This window comes from Aethalodelphis obliquidens, unplaced genomic scaffold (assembly GCF_003676395.1).
Source record: "Aethalodelphis obliquidens isolate GAN/ISIS:26980383/991018 unplaced genomic scaffold, ASM367639v1 scaffold58, whole genome shotgun sequence".
In the NCBI taxonomy this organism is placed as follows: domain Eukaryota; kingdom Metazoa; phylum Chordata; class Mammalia; order Artiodactyla; family Delphinidae; genus Aethalodelphis; species Aethalodelphis obliquidens.
Genome location: NW_020838002.1, coordinates 10,398,965 through 10,413,566, shown reverse-complemented (window position 1 = coordinate 10,413,566; position 14,602 = coordinate 10,398,965). Strand labels below are relative to the sequence as shown.

The window sequence follows — 14,602 nt, the reverse complement described above, 5'->3', positions numbered from 1 at the left end:
CTGTTTAATAATGATAGCTATTCTGGTGGGTGTGCAGTGATATTGTAATGTGGGTTTTTTAAAAAAAATATTTATTTTTGGTTGCCTTGGGTCTTCGTTGCTGCACGTGGTCTTCTCTAGTTGCGGAGAGTGCAGGCTACTCTTCATTGTGGTGCGCGGGCTTCTCATTGTGGTGGCTTCTCTTGTTGTGGAGCAAAGGCTCTAGGCCGTGGGCTTCAGTAGTTGTGGCACGTGGGCTCAGTAGTTGTGGTGCACGGGTTCTAGAGCTCAGGCTCAGTAGTTGTGGCGCACGGGCTTAGTTGCTCCACGGCATGTGGGATCTTCCCGGACCAGGGCTCAAACCCACGTCTCCTGCGTTGACAGGCGGATTCTTAACCACTGCGCCACCAGAGTAGTCTTCATAATGTGATTTTAATTTGCATTTCCCTAATTAGCAGTGTGGCTGATCACTTTTTCATATGATTATTGGCGATTTAGATATCCTTTCTGTGATGTGCCTATTTAAGTATTAGCCATTTTTTTATTGAATTGTTTTTTCTTAGTGACTTATAGGAGTCCTTTATATTTTCTGGATTGAGCCTTTTTGTTGGTTATATGAGTTACAAACATCTTCTACTCCTAGGCTTGCCTTTTACTTTCTTAGTGATGTCTTTTGATGAAACCGAAGTTCATAATTTTAATGATGTACAATTTATCTTTTCTTTTATGGTTAGTGCTTTCTGTGTCCTGTTCAAGAATCTTTTTCTCTAAACCAAGGTCAGGAATATATTCACGTTTATTATCTTCTAGGGTCTGCTTTTCCTTCATATTTAATTCTGCAGTCCACCTGGAATTGATTTTTATGTGGTGAGAGGTAGGTGTGTCAAGTTTCATATGGCTATTCAATTATCCCAGCACAATTTACCGAGAAAACTGTCTTCCACTGCTCTGTAATGTCATCTTTGTTATAAATCAAGTGTTCATACATAACAGAGCCCTGTTTCTGGGCTCTCTATTTTATTTCATTGGTCTATTTGCCTTTTCTCACACCAATATCACAATGTCTCCAGTATCATTGCTTTATAAAATCATTATATCTGGTAGCTCAATTCTTCATGTTTTGTTCTTCTTCAAGACTGTCTTGGTTATTTTAGTGCTTTGTGCTTCCATATATTAGAATCAGCTTATCAATTTATACACACACAAGCATACACATACAGAGTATGCATTTTTATTGGGATTATGCATTGAATCTGTAGATTTGTTTGTGGAGAACGGATATGTTTGAAATACTGAGTCTTCTAATCCATGAACACAGTCTGTTCCTTCAAACATCTGAGTCTTCTTTAATTTCTAGCAATAATATTTTATTGTTTTCTATACAGATACCTTGTATATTTTTTGTAAAGTTTATTTCCAGGTATTTAATTTTTCTCTTGGTACTTAGTTTTTTGAATAAATGATAATTTTATGATAAATGATTTCTGTAGTGAATTTTGGTGGTCCCCAAAAAGATATGTCCACATCCTAACTCCAAGAACTTACGAATATGACCTTATATGGCAAAAGGGTTTTTGCATATGTAATTAATTGAGATATCATCCTGGATTATTTGGATGGCCCCTAAATCCTATGACAATTGTTCTTATCAGTGAAAGGCAGAGGAAGAAGGAGAAGAAGGCCAAGACAGATGCAGAGATTGGAGTTATACAGCCACAAGCTAAGGAATGCCTGTACAAGTTGGAAGAGGCAAGAAGGATTCTCTCATAAAACCTATGGAGGGGGCACAACCCTGTTGATGCCTTGATTTCAGACTTCTGGCCTTCAGAACTGTGAAAGAATTAATTTCTGTTGTTTTAAGCCACCAAGCTTGTGGTAATTTGTTACAGCAGTCCTAGGAAACAACTTGTCTTGCCCAAGAATCTTCTTGTTTCTCCCTCCAAAACAAACAAACAAAACCTTCTCCCCAAAGGCATCTACACTTATATGGCGGAGAAGATGTATGTGGCTACATGAACATATAGGAGCCACAAACTTTTTAAAGACAGTAGTACTATATTCAGATGCACCAGCTCTCCTGTTGCTGCTTGATACATGAGTGAGGAATGTCATTTCATACGTAGGCCGTCATGTGTGATATTAAATCCTGGCTGCAATCACTTAGAACATAACACATTGAAAGTGCACACATTGAAGATGTTGCAAAGACAGAAAATGGCTGTTTCATAAATAACACTGGCAAGACCAGCAGTAACTTGCCTAACATTAAACTAACCATTTTTCGGTGGACTGCAATGATGTAGCCTGTAAAGGAACTGTCAGGAAGAGATGGCATATGACCGTTCACCATTCCATTTGTGAAGTTTTTCTCAGTTCCACATGGCACAACAGTGTTTGGCATTCCATTGGGGATGAATATGGATCGAGGCAGGTCCCCATTGGTGGTTAGGGTGAACATTCCATTTGTAGATGGGGAAGAGGAGAAATCTACAAATTCAAAGGTAAGTATAGCATTACAAGTCTGTGGTACCTTTATCTTTGCTCTTTTCTCAAATATCGCTGGAGCCCAGACCACTGACACTCTCTTTTAACAGAGGACAGGGAGGAATCATAGGTCAAATGATAATTCTAGATTAACTGGAAGATTTTAACTTCAGATTTTACCTCGATAACTCACACTTCTGACTAAATGACAAAGCATGAGTAGCTGATAGAAAGAGTAAGCAGAATTTTTCCAACAATCTTTATTAGTACCGTGTTGTGGCACGAAAACAGTTCTACTGTTTTTCTTTTTCCTCTCCTCTAAAAATTCATTTCTCCATTCTTCTAGAAATGTTCTAAGACGGTAGTCCCAAGCCAGATGATGGGTTTTTAAAAAATTGTTTAACTTTTAAAAAAGACTATTTTTTAGGGCAGTTTTAGACTCAGTAAAATAAAGAGCAAGGTAGAGATTTCCCACCTGCTGCCTGCCCCCACCCAGCACAGCCTCCCCCAGTAGCAACCTGCCCCACCAGAGTGAAACATTTGTTACAACTGATGAAAGTCGCTGCTTTTTAAATTAAAATTAAATTAAAAGTGCATTTCCTCCCTTTGACTAGCCACATTTCAAGTGCTAAACAGTCCATGTGACTAGTAGATAACTCTATTGGATGGCAAAGATTACAGGAAGTTTTCCTCATTGCAGAGAGTTCTATTGGACAGTGATGATAACCAAAAAGCAATGTTAAATCATCCACCAACCCAACCATCAGTACTATCTACTGAGTGCCAATGAGAGGAGCCTCATTCTCTCTGAAGCATGTTATAGTTGGGGAACGAATCTAACTGGCAACAGTATAAAGAGGAGACAAACCCCACTAATGGCCAAAAAGACTCATTGGATGACCATATTAAATCACAGGCAATATTAGATAAACAGATTCCTTTTTAGTCAAATTTATTATTTTGTTTTCTGATAGTACATTTCTCTCATACCATCCGTTACCATGTTAATATTAGATAAAAGAGTTAAAGGACATCTGAATTCCAGTGGTAGATTTAGCTAGTAACTACCTATCTAACTTAGGTTCTCTGAATTTTAGGTTCCTCACCTATAAAATGAGGATTTGAGATAAATGATCACCAAGGTTTCCTTCAGGCTCCAAAATTCTTTTGCTCTAATATTTTTAGCCTAAACAAAAGCCTAAAAAGGATGACAACCCTTAGACTGTTATTCAAAGCTAAAATCATGAGAAGGAGCTCTAGTTCTATCTTACCTGTCTGTACTGGACTAGAAGCTGAAATTGGAGATCCAGGGACGGGAATTTCAAATGCACACAAAAATCCACTCACTGAGAGTCGTACTTTCTGGTTGTCCTGAGGGAAATTCTATAGAAAAAGAGGCAAGATGAGAAGGGGGAGATGTTTCAGATAAAATGGAGAATCATCCCTCTGATAGATCTGAAGCAAATGTCTTAGATCCTTTTATCAGTAAAACAAATAAGATGTCCGAATAATTTTTCTAAAATAACTATAAATGAAAGCTTGATAAACTAAGTGAAAACTAACCTTCCTGACAAAACCATTATCCCCTTTCATAGGAGGGCAGTATGATGTGTATAACTGACTTCTTAAGTTTTGTCCATCATTTCAAGAATCTAAACCCAAAATCCCCAGAGAGATCTCACCTCCGCATTACGTATGAAAAAAAATGTCAAAGAGGTGGGAGTTTGTTCAGAAATCCCAAAGATGAATATAAATAATACCAGTGGTAGGAGCTCAATTTAGGGTAGGCAATATATTTATTAAATTTCTTGTTTCTCCAGCTGGTATGCAAGAAGTGATTTGTGTCACTTTGTCTTTACTCTTTAATTTCTTAGTGTGTTGAAAGGCCAGGTATATATATTCATAAATAAGTACTAAAAGAACACATTTGTACATATATAAAATACTTTAAGAATTCTAGCAATAGTGGTAATACAGAAGAGCTGTTAGATGTAGCAGCAGCAGTCACTGGGGGTAAATCTAGACTGTAGTGACACAGCTAGATCACTCCATATAGGTAGCTTTGGGCTTACATATTTCCCTTCTTTAAAAATACCACCATTGGGACTTCCCTGGTGGTCCAATGGTTAAGACTCTGTGCTTCCACCGCAGGGGACACGGGTTCGATCCCTTGTAGGGGAACTAAGATCCTGCATGCCATGCAATGTGGCCAAAAATAAATAAATAAAAAAAATACCACCGTCATTATTACTCTTTTATTCTCGTAGACAACTCTTTTTTTTTTTTTTTTTTTTTTTTTGCGGTACACGGGCCTCTCACTGTTGTGGCCTCTCCTGTTGTGGAGCACAGGCTCCGGACGCGCAGGCTCAGCGGCCATGGCTCACGGGCCCAGCCACTCCGCGGAATGTGGGATCCTCCCGGACCAGGGCACGAACCCGCATCCCCTGCATCGGCATGCAGACTCTCAACCACTGCACCACCAGGGAAGCCCCTGGTAGACAACTCTTTTAAGTTTCTTCCAGAACGAAAAACTTCACAAATTTTTTTCCAGTTTTTGTTGTGTTTTATTATCTCCCTTGGTCATTTGACACAATAATTAATTGAGAAAACTGTGATCTTTGAAGGATGGAATCAAGAGTTTCCTAAAAAGAACAGCTAATATCACCTTTATGTTGGAACCATGTACTTCTGCAAGAAGGATTTGTTCTGATTTAAGTCCACAGAGGTCGCTCAGCTGTTTTTTTAAACCTGTGTACTTTTCATCCATATTCAGTCTTAGTCCATACCGTACAGGGGTAGTACCATCCAACGTAATAACTAGTAAAGAGAAAAGATTTTTTTACCAGTAAAATTCAGGTTTCATTGAAAGCTTTACACTGTGTGTGTGTGTGTGTGTGAGAGAGAGACTTGGAAATAGCAAACATTTCAGTCTAGAATTTTAATTTTATATGTAAACACTACGACAGATGGTGCTTAAAGATAATCTTAAGTAAAATCATTATTTTTTGAATATTCATCTGATACAGAAGTGTGAGTGGCTTTGCAAGATTTTAAAGAGAGTTCCTGGCACATTTGAAACTGACAGAAGACTCAATGGGCACAAAAATGGACCCATATTCCAAGTCTTTCAAACCTCAAATCATGCCTGAAATTAGACTGTTAAATTGTAACATGCTCACAACACTGTAAACCAACTAACACCAATAAAATTAAAAAAAAAAATTATAACATGCTGACTACCAATCTTTATGAGAACGCATTATACACAAATGACTATACTTACAAATTCAGGCTGCTTGAATAAGGTAAAAGACAATGGAATTAAATAATTTTTCATAACTTTGCGACCCACCTGTTATTTCTAAGTGCATATAACTGTCCATCGGTAGTGGCAAAGACAAAAAATTGAAAGGGTCAAATCGGACACTTATATGCCCACATGTCTTGCATTTGACTTGGGACCTTAGCTGCCCATGGAACAAATCCACAACTATTGATCTATTTCTCCTCAGATGGTTGTCCCAGGCCTAGCAAGAAAAATGATTAGAGAAATTTTTTATCTCCCCAAATTCAAAGAAAATGGTTAAATATATTAGATCTAAATGTCAAGAATATAATCCTTAAAAAATAAAAGCTTCATGCCTACAAATTTACAAGTCAGATATGTAATTTAAAATATACTGTCTACTGAGATAGTAGAGAAATACATAAAATACTTTAAGAATTCTGGCAACAGTGGTAACACAGAAGAGCTGCCAAGTGTAGCAGCAGCACTCACTGGGGTAAATCTAGACTGTAGTGACATAGCCAGATCACTCCGCATCGGCAGCTTTGGGCTTACATATTTCCCTTCTTTAAAAATACCACCATCGGGACTTCCCTGGCGGTCCACAATAGAATGTGATTCTTTCTGCTCAATCTATAACGTATTAAATTCAGACGGAAAACCCTATTTTTTTCTTTCTTCTTACCATAGTAACAATGATGAGTTCTTTGTCCATTAAAAAGCGGATAAAATATGCCTATTGGTCACTGTACACATTACTTTAGCAATTATGGGGACTCCTAAATTTCTACTGAATGATTATTCCTACATCCTCTCCCCCAAATTTACATTGAAGAGGAAACACTTTTCTATTTTCATTAAAGATGCTTTGTTTTAGGATTATTGCACAAGAAATAAGCAGAGAAACGTAAATTCCTTCATTTTCGCAGTAAAATTCTGACCGCAGAATAGTTTAGTTATCATTAAGTTGTGCAACACGTATTTGTGGTCAGAATATTTTATCTATTGCTTACATTAGAAACTCAAAACTGACAAACCTCTGCAGCTACTTCCCAGTCTGGTCGGCCATCACTGTCCTTTAGTTCCACATATGGCTTCTCATGGACTCGGTTGAGATCTTCATGAAGACCATCCAAGAGAAAAGCCAGAAGTTCTTGGGAGTCTTGTTGCTGGAACCCATTAAACCTGGGAGCATATTTTGCTATGGTCCACTATAAATATAAGAGGAATCAAACTCATTATTTGCTATCTCATAAAGTTTAGAAAGAACATGCCCATAATTCTATCAGAGGCATTAGAAGAAGATACATAGTATAGTATTTAGTCTGTCTCTATTTCAGCAAACATATTTTGGATAATCATGAAATCTTTCTAATCTTAATCTCAAATGATGCTCCCTCCCCCAGCCCCAAAAAAGTATTATGGCCAATCCTATGTCCTGGTTTAGCATCATATAAGCAAACAGTTCTTAAGGTACATAGCTATTTAAGATACAAGATGGAAATATTAAAATGGCATTTGCTCACATTGGAAGATTCCCTTTTATAATGTTTTCTTTTACAGTTAGCTTTTCTGGTCTTGTTGTATCCTAGCTTTTATTATTAGAGGCAGAATAGCCTCATGTTCAACTGTGAGGACTTAGTAACTAGCTTGCAACCTTGGACAAGCTATTTGACTGCTATGAGTCTTAGTTTCCTGAGCCATAAAATGCGGATAATAATGTTGCTTTATACTGTAGGGCCACTTAGAAGATTAAATGAGTTAATACATAATTATTACAGTGGCTGGTAATCCTAACATCAACTAGAATTCACTGCATATGATATTAATGTCAAATTTGTATCCATTAAATTACATTCTTTCTGCTACTTTTTAAAATTCTACAGATAGAAGTAATTATCTTAGTAATGTTAAAAATGTATGGAGTATCATTAATTAGACTCAAGTCTACCTTGCAGTTAGAATACTGCTAATAGTGAAGGATTAAGAAAGAAAGGCTTACTGTATATACAAGTAAGATACCTGACAAATTAGTAAAATGAATGACATCCCAAATTTAGACTATACTTTTGATCTTTTTCTACCCAGTATGTCTATAGTAGTATTTTGCATATATGTGAAGAAGTAAAAGTATCTGACATCCAGTTTATGCCTTGTGAAGGACCCAAAAACATTACACTAAAACTAAAAAGCTAAATATAAATAACATGTAGAGAAAAATAATTACTTAAATAACTGCTTAGGACTTAAATACCTTTATATTATTTTAACATGCTTACCCGAAGCTTTAATGGGGCAACATTCTTCTGAGTTCCACTCCAAAGTTCCTGTACTAAATCCCCATAGCATTTAGCCATATGCCCCTTCATACCAATGGGATTTGTCCTAGAAGTTTGAGAGGAAAATTCGTTGCCAAAGATTCTTATAAATCACAATCATGTGGACACAGAAATGCCTAGAGTCTGTTTCCTCACATCAAAATATCTTTTCAAAATAAGAGAAGTAGCATTTGGTCCTTACTTCATGCTTAATAGGGCAAATGAGATTAAGACTTTGCTCCCCCAGGGTGAAGAGAGAGGAGATTTAGGTAATATTGTGTTCATAGCAAAGTTATAAAAGTTAAGAGCCAATGACTCAAGGAAGATTACCTGTTGAGTTCATAAAGATGTCTCCCTGAGATAAAATACTGTGTCAGTGGCTGTGTGTTACTAACACACTGGATGCTTGAGTTCATGAAGCATGTGTTTCCCAGGTTACTCAGACCTGTGGCCCCCTTTTCTGTCGGAACTGGAACAAACAACATGAGAATGGAAGCCTAGCTGTAGCGAGATGTCATGACCAAACAGTTATTTGTATTCAATGCAATGATTTTTATAACTCTTCTAATCAATTAAATGGAGTTAATATTTCTCTATTGGGTCTTGCAATGCTAAGTAGAGGCTTTTTAATGGAGCATCATCGGCAATCATGATAATCTATGTTCATTTGTAATCCAGGAGCAGCAGTGATTCTCTTTAATTGTTATGATCGTTTTTTAGAGTTCAAACAATTCTCTCCTAGAATTATGTCTTTCAAAATATATAAATTATTTAATTGCATGGTTAGAAAGAAATTTGATGCTTCAGGAAAAAGAAAAATAAGAGGGGGCCTAATCGCTTTTGAGCTAGAAAGCTACAAGTCGTTAACACTTCAATAGTTGAGAGAAGGAAAAATAAAAGAATAATTTTAAGATTGTTTAAAAATAATACACTGTAGACTTACCCTTGTGTCTATCTATTTTACTACTGTTTGCTATAAAGGACATTTCTTCAGGCCAACTCATATCTTTGTTGCGAACTGGAAAAACAGACAGCAATGTGTTAATTTCTTATCTATTCAAATCACACCCACTAAATTGCTTCTGTTAAAAAAAAAAGTTCTTATTTCTAAATCAGAAACTGAAAAAAAAATCAAGTTAATTTTAGTAATTGCCTCTGAAACCATTCCAATTCTTTACACTGGAGACTTTATTGGTTAGAATTAATTAGTAAGCTAATCTCTAAATTACATACATGAAGTAAAATTATACTCAACCATCTATAGAAGGAATTAAAGCTCTTAAACTTAATACATTGGAACTATTACAATGCTTTCTTAAATTGTGACAACTGCCAGAGTAATCTATTCATTTTAATACAAAGGCAGCTAGGAATGTTTCATGAATCTTTTTTTTTTTTTTGGCGGTACGCGGGCTTCTCACTGTTGCGGCCTCTCCCGTTGTGGAGCACAGGCTCCGGACGCGCAGGCTCAGTGGCCATGGCTCACGGGCCCAGCCGCCCCGCGGCATGTGGGATCTTCCCGGACCGGGGCACGAACCCGTGTCCCCTGCATCGGCGGCAGGCGGACTCTCAACGACTGCGCCACCAGGGAAGCCCTGTTTCATGAATCTTGATGAGAAAAGACACACTAAGTTTTCAATGATGTGTGCTTGCCAGTGTGTAAATCTATGCTTATGTTGGTGAATGACTAGTGTTGACTAATGAAAAGCCTGCACCACTAACTGTTGCAAGAAAGTCTCCTGACAAAGAGGCAGCTTGAAAATTTTAAGGAGCTATAAACTTATAACTGAATTCACTTGTTTTTACCCACTGTTTCCACCCTTTCCAGCCAATGAATGCAGACATGTTTTTCTCTTAAAGCAATATAAATAGTATTACATTACAGTAGGATTACATAAGGGTTTAATGGGTTTTCTTTACTATATAGAATATAGTGATCAAATACCAGTTGGAAAAACTATAAAATCAATTATCAGTGAGTAATTCAATCTTTAAATTCTTCCCCTAAAAATCTAATACAAATGCATGCTTCCATCTTGTACCTTCAATTACCAAGTGCTGCTCATCCTGGATTTTCAAATATTCCAATCTATGATCCTCATCATCCAGAAGAGTGAGGTAATTCTGTATATGGAGGAGGAAATGTTTTGTTAATTTAATTACTAAACATGAAACAAATATGGAAATAAAAATGAATGACAATTAAAAACATCCTTGTAGTTACATAACTCGTGACAGATATTTAGCATATTATAGTTATTCAGAAATGCTTATAATTTTGGTGGCAAAATGAGGGAAAGACAATGTATACTTTGTAAACACATACTTTATGTCTCTAAAAAAGTTATATAGGATTTGCGGGAGACCAGAAAAGACTCATCACATATCAAACCAGAATTCATTGAGATTTAGATTTTCTGAACAGCTGATAGAAAAGAAGTTTTTTTAGTATCTAGTATGAAATTCAGTAAATGTGCTTGTGGTCAAGATGGAACTTGATTATTTACTAGGAATTGAAAATGTAAAACCAAATGTCATGCAATAGAATTATACATTTTTGTTGATGCTCACCCTGTCTAAAGTGCTCAGAAAATTAATTCATTTAATTCTTACAACTATCCTAAGGGAAATACTATTATTTTCCCCATTTACTCATGAGAAAACTGTGACACAGAGTCAAGGGACTCGCCCTTGGTTATTCAACTAACAGGTGTGAGGGCCAAGATTTAATCCGTGGCAGTGTAGCTCCAGGACCTCTGCTCTTAACTTATTATACAACTGGTCACCTCTCAATGGTGACCAAAGGAGAATGTAAGAAAGAAGGAACTAGGGAATAAAGAACTGGTTAAAACTACTTATGATCCAATTTCAGAGTATTAATGGAAATATATCGCATGTGTTAGAAGAATATATAAGCAATTAACAGCACTGCCTCTGAGGAGAATGGAAGATAGGGGTCAGAGGATGGAAAGGAAGAATTTTCACTACATACTTTTGTATTGTTTGAATTTTTTTAACATCTATATAAGTTACTTTAAGACAAATCAAAAATAAACTATTTGTTAAAAAGTGATATTTGCCGTTACTTTATAATAATAATCTTTACAAGATGGTACTGTCCATGACTGTTATTATGGGTTTCAGATGACAAATATCTATATGTATGCATCCAGTAATTTAAAAGTTGAAGTTTCCACTGCGATTCCGAGACATGGCTTTCAGAACAATTAGTGTAGATAAAAATAACCCATACTTATGAAACATGGATTTAACACTTAATCAGGACTTTCCTTGACTCCAACATGTCTCTTACCTCACTGTTGTATAGCCACAGGCGCATATCCTCCTCTTTGATGCGCAGCCTCTGAGATAGATATTCATGAATTTCCTTGATGGTCTGCATTCGACTAAAACAGCCTGTATAGGCTAAGACCCGCTTTAATGGTGCATTCGGAGAAGGTACATTTCCTATGGTCACAGTAGTCACAGTAAGGAAAAACGCAGATGTAAAAAAAAAAAAAAAAAAGCACCCCTCTCAGCAATGGGGACCATACTATTTTTGGACATGATGAGAAATGAGAGTTACAGATTTAATAATTTTATAAATTAAGACGCTTTAAGAGAAAGCTTTAAAATGAAGATAGGAGAACTAAGTGTCTTAGAGTAAGCCTTAACTTTGAAAGGAAGAACAACAAAATTAGAGGCCCAAATAATTGGCAGTATCTGGATCCCAAGAAGACTGGCAAATATCAACGGGCATCTGTATCTAGGCTGCCCTCAGCTGAGTCACACTCAATAGCAAAATCAAAACTCAGTGTAAGAATGGGGAAGATAAAATGGGGCTGCATTTGAATTCCACAGATAGATAATTGGATTTACCTGATCTACTTTCTTAAAATAAACTGTCTTTGAGTTACTAATCACATCACTCTCATTAAGTAGTCCAATTACCTAGCACACTGGTACAATTACACAAGAACTGTTACTTGTACTTAGAATTCTAAGTAGGCATAGATGTTACTTGGCCAAACAAAGCTTTAAAGTGAAGCCAAGAAACTTCCCATGACAAAAAAATTGCCCTATTGAAAGGTAGTAAGGGGGGAATCATATGGCCTGCCCACCCGAAAAGAGAAAAGCAGACATGACCTTGAATTCTTGAAGGGCTCAAGGTGGAAACAAAAAGAGGCAATAAGAGGAAAGAGTGAATACTGAAGGAAGAATATATCAAGTCAAACCACATATTTCAAAAGAAAAGGGTGATAAAATGACAAGAGATTATGGAAATCAAAAACAGGTTGCTAAAACAATATGCTAAACCCTGGGTAACTACTCAGCCAAAAATCTAGACAAAAGCTGTAGCTTAAAATGGTCATCTCTGCCTATGGGAGGTTATAGTTTACTGAGCAACCCAAAACTAAAATACACTTAACATATCAATATAATCCATGAAGGGTACAATTATACACTCGAGGTAGTTTTCCATCCATTCAATGGTGACTTAGCTTTTTTCCTCCCATTAAATGTGCTTTGAGTCTTTACCTACTAAACAGAGGAGAAAAGTACTGGCATAATCCACTTTTTCAGAGTTTCCAAGAATTAACTCACCTAAAATAAGCTGAAAAATCATCTAACAATGACTTCTTGTCTGTTGAAAAGGCTACAATTAAGTCATTGTTAACTGTGGCAAGGTTTGTATACCTGTCATTCCAAAAGGAATAAAAGAGCCTAGTAAACAGCTGTGATAAATTGAGTAATGAGAAAGATGAAAACCACGTTATGGAGAACAAACCCAACCATGATCAATTTTTAAACATCTAGCAAGGCAAATCATTTACTATCAGCAAGCAAAGGATAATCCCTAGAAGAAAACAAAAGAGCAAATTTCTCCAAAAACACATCAGAGGATTAGTTATAAGATTACAGCAAGAAAGCATATTTTTATAAACTTCAAAGTGATTAATGATTGATTTCACAACTAATTAGTAAGAAATAAAATTTCAAATTAAGAACAAATTTGGAGCATAATAACTACCCAGTTCTAGGATTCAGAAGCATTTGCAAGTGCAGTGTCCAAGTCAACTTCTATTGTCCTTAAGCCACATAAGAAATTTATTTGAATTCTAGACAGTTTTTGTAGCATAGCTCATTAAGCAGGCAGCCACTTATTATACATAATTTTGTGCTTTTGAATAGCACCAACAAATCTAGTGGAATTTACAGAAGCAGCAAAAATCTAGGATCAGCACAAGAGTTACAAAGAATACTTACTAAAAGCGCAACAACACATCTTGCCTCTCATGTTATCTTTCAAAGAGAATTGAAAAAGATATGTACTAAGGGTGCCATGGGAGCAAGGCAAATACTATCATTATTCAATGGAAAATTAAATTAAGAGTGTTTCAGAGAGATTCTTATTTCACTGTTCCTTGATTTTAATGTGTTCCAAGACAAAGTTTGGTTAGGCAGAGGCCACTGCTTTGCTATAATTCTTACCAAACAGTATGTGTAAGAATCTCCATATATTATCTGAATACAACCTTTAATGAAGATATAAAACTACCCTATTACATTTCAAAGGAGGGATGATACTTTATAGGGTTGGTTTGGATTCAAAGGTAGTTCTTTCATATTAAGTTATATTAATTATAACATCATTCTGGCATTGTTAACACAGTGTGGGACTACGTGTAAATGGATGAACTCATTATTTTGGCTGAAGAAGAACTATTTCAAATATTTGCAAGGCAAAAGCATTGAGCAAGTCCAGGCCATCAATAAAATTTAACCTCATAGATCAGCTCGGTGCTTTGTGACCACCTAGAGGGGTGGGATAGGGACAGTGAGAGTGAGATGCAAGAGGGAGGAGATATGGGGATATGTATATGTACAGCTGATTCACTTTGTTAGAAAGCAGAAAGTAACACACCATTGTAAAGCAATTATACTCCAATAAAGATGTTAGAAAAATAAAATAAAATTTAACCTCACAGAGAAATCAAAAGGGAACTTTTTGCATGTATTACATTAAAACGAGAACTTATATGTCATTTTGATAGGCTTGATGTTTTTGAAAGAAAATGTGTCAATTTCATTTTCAAAAATGTATCTTTTCCTTTGTATTATCTGTCTGTTATAAAGGCTCCTTGGACCTAGTATGAGAAATGTATCATGTTTTGTTAAAAAAAAAACAAAAAACAAACAAAAAAAGATGATATTGCCAAAGAAATTACTGCTTAGAAATTTGAGTGGAGTTGAAAAGACCAGTCATTGACTGGCAGACTCTAATTTAGGTCCAGCACATAATTTACAATGTCTTGTTCTCAAAGAAACAAAATAAATAAAATTTACTTCTACGTATTATCTTTGTATGTTTACAAGCCAAAAAAGGGAACAACATTTCTCAGTTTGCTGCTGAGATTTTGCCTCTACCCCATCTAGTTCTTGCGCATGACCGTAGATCTAAGCCCCACAAGTGATTTACTGATTCTGTATGAAAACAGATGAAAATGTGTATTAGTACAGTGGCACCAGACTA

General features: G+C 36.1%; 1 protein-coding gene across 2 annotated transcripts in view; it reads right to left on the bottom strand.

Moving 5' to 3' along the window:
- USP32 (ubiquitin specific peptidase 32) overlaps positions 1-14,602 on the bottom strand; it is a 198,299-nt gene that overhangs the window by 21,397 nt on the left and 162,300 nt on the right. For both annotated transcript variants that reach the window (XM_027087307.1, XM_027087306.1), the window contains exons 17-26: positions 11,381-11,535; positions 10,110-10,191; positions 9,011-9,085; positions 8,398-8,536; positions 8,029-8,134; positions 6,787-6,960; positions 5,816-5,990; positions 5,129-5,280; positions 3,735-3,846; positions 2,255-2,466 (exon numbers count right to left, since the gene is read on the bottom strand). In XM_027087307.1, the coding sequence (XP_026943108.1) occupies positions 2,255-2,466; positions 3,735-3,846; positions 5,129-5,280; positions 5,816-5,990; positions 6,787-6,960; positions 8,029-8,134; positions 8,398-8,536; positions 9,011-9,085; positions 10,110-10,191; positions 11,381-11,535 (1,382 nt within the window). The remainder of the gene's footprint in view (positions 1-2,254; positions 2,467-3,734; positions 3,847-5,128; positions 5,281-5,815; positions 5,991-6,786; positions 6,961-8,028; positions 8,135-8,397; positions 8,537-9,010; positions 9,086-10,109; positions 10,192-11,380; positions 11,536-14,602) is intronic.